The 4,300-nt window shown below is 44.8% G+C and overlaps 1 protein-coding gene across 1 annotated transcript in view; it reads right to left on the bottom strand.

The window, feature by feature from the left end:
* Nucleotides 1-2,656: 2,656 nt before the first annotated feature.
* T265_03544 (hypothetical protein) overlaps nt 2,657-4,300 on the bottom strand; it is a gene marked incomplete at both ends in the record, with an annotated part of 18,720 nt that continues 17,076 nt past the window's right edge. The window contains one exon of the mRNA XM_009168056.1: nt 2,657-3,047. Coding sequence (XP_009166320.1) covers nt 2,925-3,047 — 123 coding nt within the window. The remainder of the gene's footprint in view (nt 3,048-4,300) is intronic.

Raw genomic sequence — 4,300 nt, 5'->3', positions numbered from 1 at the left:
CCCCCCCCCCAATCATCGGTGAACAAAACTGTGGCAGCTACAACCAGTGTACGACCAGTACGCGGTTCTTACAGCTGACAATGATGATGATGATGATGATGAACTGCAGACAGAAGATGCGAACCAGGTTACTATTTCCATCAACGAATCATCAAAAAACTACTTCTAGTACAGGATACAAAGTATATGGGGTCAGTTTTTTCCCTGGCATCTTATTTCGAGCATCTTTTCAGAGCTGACTGACTGCGTTCAAACTAGTTGCCTGAAGATTGTAGGTTCGTAACTCTTTCGGGTTTCGTGAGTTGCGAATTGCTGATTTCAAGTAAGAATGGAAGATCTGCAAAGTGCTTCTCGACTTTCCAGCATGAATTGGCTTCACCTACGAACGAAATCTCAATTAAAAATGTGATACGCTGTTGCTCTAGATTTCTACACCTTTCGTCTGTTTTCACTGATAACATTATCCTCTTTCTCCGTGACTGGGCATCAGGATCTATTGTAAGGGTATTGTCGTCCAGAATGGCTTACCGTGTAAGCAATCGCTGGTTGATTTTAGCCTAAGCTGAATAGCAGCGTTTGTGGCACTGTTGACACGAGTTCATTAAAACTTATGCTCAATGGGTCAAACGAATTCCTTTCTGAAAGTCTGCTACGCTTTGAACAATGGCACATGCAACTGGTATGCAGATCGTTGTTCTATTAATAGCGATACACAAGGTGGCAGTTGCGACGGGGGCTTTTTTGTTTTGGACATGGATATTTCTTGCGAAACATCAGTACTGGCTCTGAAAATAGTCACCAGGAATAAGGTGTCATCATCGGAGTAGCACTAGTGGTAACTAACGTTCTTCAGTGCCGTTCGGAAATCATTCCCCCCCCCCCGTGAACATCCTGTTTGGTTTGTACCTGATGAAATATTTACATATTCCACTCTGGAACTCGGTGTCTCCAGCACGTGGTGTTCACCGCTCCTTCCACATAAAGAACTACAAAACGTGAAGCGGTCGCATCCTAGAGGAAATATCGTTGCTGATCATAACGTTCACATAACCTGGTTGCTGTTCACGTTCTGACACTCTGTGCACCGTCGGAAAAGTTTCAAGTCGCTCAGTAAGCAAATCAAGTCCGAATGAGGCTCGGATACGGAAGAGGATGTGTCCTAAGTTATCAAGCTGACAGTCGATTGTGCGTGACTGGCTGCCCTGGAGCTGACGGGCTATGCATGCTTGAGCTAAGTGTGCCTTAAAGTAACCTGTTCACATGCGGTGGCGGTGATCGCATGCGAGCACTTTAATATAAGTTGAACTGGACCAATAGGTCTATGGAAATGCCAGTGTAAGTCAACGTCCACTATATGACTTTGTCAAGCAGACTTTTATAATGGCTTGCTTGGCTTCGGTGACCAACTAAAATACTAACTTTACTCATCATAGGGCACTGTACCGGCCCAATGGATCACCACCAGGGACGACTGCGACATGAATAAGCTTACAAAGATTCAGTAAGAGATATTTTTTACCCACTTTGACGTACACTACACACACTGAACAGCGGATAAGACGTCTGAAGCCTATTATTCTTGCTTATTTTGCTGGACGATATTTAAAATAGGAAACAGTGGTAAGGAGACTGGGGGATGGATTAAACTCAGTGTTTCGTTTGTTGGATGAGAGCGAGTGTGGTCGAGGACCAGTGAACGATGAGCTGCAAGGGTGAATGGACTTCCCAGTTGTTCAGGCAGAAGATGAGGGTTTGGTTGAGGTACCTCACCTTGAACCTCTGACTCAAATATCTGACCCACCAGGCAGTAGGAGGATATAGGGTTTTGGTCGAGAACCCTTCCTTTAGTCTCTGTCTCAAGAGTATGAGTCGCCATTCAGCGGTTGTCAGGGTTTTCTTGAGGGACTCCTCCCGGAGCCAGTGACTTAATAGTCAGATCTGCTTGGCTGTAGAAGGTTGGCCTGGCCCGAAAACGCATGCAGTAAAGCATAACAATTCGACTTTTAATGCAGCGATGTACAGCAGGTACTTTCTGATCAGCACCAGACTCGTTAACGTTAAAAGTATTTCGACCGTGTTGAGTAATCCGCAGGCGGTCACGATCATTTGTTGGGTAATCGGAATATGCTTAATTCGTCCTTCCCCGGGGCAAGGAAGCATCTCTGCTTCCATAAATATGGATATGCTGATGGCTTTGAGCGCAGTACGAATTGACCTCCAGGCCTCCTTCGGTCTGCTCTTCCTTGACCTTGCTAGCATGGTTGAACCATAAGGAAGTGGCTTCCAGTCAGGATAGCCAGCAGGATCGTTGCAGCTTTAGGCGAGGCATTCTTTTGTAATTCGATGTTTCCGATGCGATAAATGAACAGGCATCACATGTGTGCCTCAATGAGTGAATAAGTCTGGAACGACGTGTGCACTTTCAGTCCGCGGTGGGGTGCTCCTCGAAAGACTTGGAGCATCTGATACAATCAGTTATGCGGTTTTCCCCTCAAACATAAACATCTCACGGAGCCTACAAAACTGAGTTTTATTTAGAGCGACTTTACGAAAGGAACGTATTTCACAGTACCAACTGAATTTACTATCTTCCAAGAGGAATACGCCTGCATTTAAACCTATGCCCATTCAAAGTCACAAAAATAAATTAATTGACCGTTTTTGGAATATATTTGTGAGCTTCAATGAAAGACGATCGGAAACTTCATCAATCTGGTGAATATGCGCGGGGTCCAGAATTTTTCTGCCTATGAAACACGGTATTTTTGTCGCGAAAGGGTTTGTCAAAACATGTCTTCTTGTAATCAGAATGAAGCGAAAGAGCAAGATATTCCGTGTAACAATTCAGTTAAAAATGATTCAGTCAGTCTGTCACCTAGGTTTTGATACAAGTGTACAAATCACCACGTGAACAAGATTGAACACTAGTCGTCAGTGTTGCATTTCGAGTAGAAAAGGTCAGCATAATCGGGCAGCTCTCCCTTGCGTTTTGTTTGACCCACTGGGTGTATCAAAACCTGTCTCTCTGGGGAGGCCAAACTCGTTTCCTGTCAATCAGAAAAGAGGCATGCAAGTTAATGGAGATTATGGTCAGCGGCTTCAAAATCTGTCAACAGCACTTAATGTTTGTCGGAGTTCTTTATTAAGTCATATTTTGAGATGAAACCTAGGTGTTGAACGTTCTGCCCTAATCAGCCTATGGGCCACAGATGAGTAAGTGTTGATGTCGTCACATTCGGACTGCTGGGATCAGTGAATATGAAGATCCTACGGAGCAACGGTTTCGCAAAATGCGTCATGTGATACGTGAAAATAAGCTGTTTACTGTTTACAATCAATTGGAAAAAGTTTGGAACCGATTGAGAAGTCATCATTTCAGAAGAGCTTGGTAAACAATCGGTAGTTTTTATTTGGGCAACGTTTCGCTTTTGACACAAAAGCTTCATCAGGCCAAGTGAACAGGTCACAAAATTGGCCAGGTTATAAGACAGACGGGGAACCAATCAGTAAGTTCTCTTCAGACTAAATCAGTGTTGAGTGTCAATTAACGGCTCTTGTCGGCTAGTGTGGGTGCCAAAATCTTGAATCGATGTGTTGGAGGGTTCCAAATTAGTTCCGATCGCTTTCCGTTCCTTAATCTTCCACTTCAGAATGCTTCACCTGATGATTCGCCTCGGGTGCCGCTGTTAGATTTTCCTTAGTCTTTGTGGGGTTGTGAGTGTTCCGACAATTTAGTTTGAGGGGGGTTGAGGTCAAGTGGAATCCAGTGGAATCAAGTGTAATGACTGCATCAAAGTCTATATAGGACAGACGGCCAGGGAACTATACATCAGAGTCGGAGAGCATAGTAGAAAAATAAACAGGCCGCCGAGAAACGCAGATGAATATCAAGCGTTACTGAAAGACTCGGCGATTGCGGAACACGCACTAGACACAGGACACAAAATAGATTTAGAAAATGTTGAGGTTTTGAGGCGAGGACTACGGTCCACGTCACACAGACTGATCGCCGAGGCGGTAGAAATCGCCAAGCATCCCAGCGTCAACAGAATGAAAGGCGTAGAACTGGCTAGCGTGTGGAGAACGGTCTTGGGTCACTCGAGCTGACACGTGTTGGTGTGCGGTCATCAGTAGGAAGAGTAGTCATCACTTGGATTCCACTTGACCTCAACCCCCCTCAAACTAAATTGTCGGAACACTCACAACCCCACAAAGACTAAGGAAAATCTAACAGCGGCACCCGAGGCAAATCATCAGGTGAAGCACTCTGAAGTGGAAGATTAAGGAACGGAAAGCGATC

Source organism: Opisthorchis viverrini (assembly GCF_000715545.1).
Source record: "Opisthorchis viverrini unplaced genomic scaffold opera_v5_51, whole genome shotgun sequence".
Classification (NCBI taxonomy): Eukaryota; Metazoa; Platyhelminthes; class Trematoda; order Opisthorchiida; family Opisthorchiidae; genus Opisthorchis; species Opisthorchis viverrini.
The sequence above is the reverse complement of the archived record's forward strand: the minus strand, read 5'-3'. Positions and strand labels throughout refer to the sequence as shown.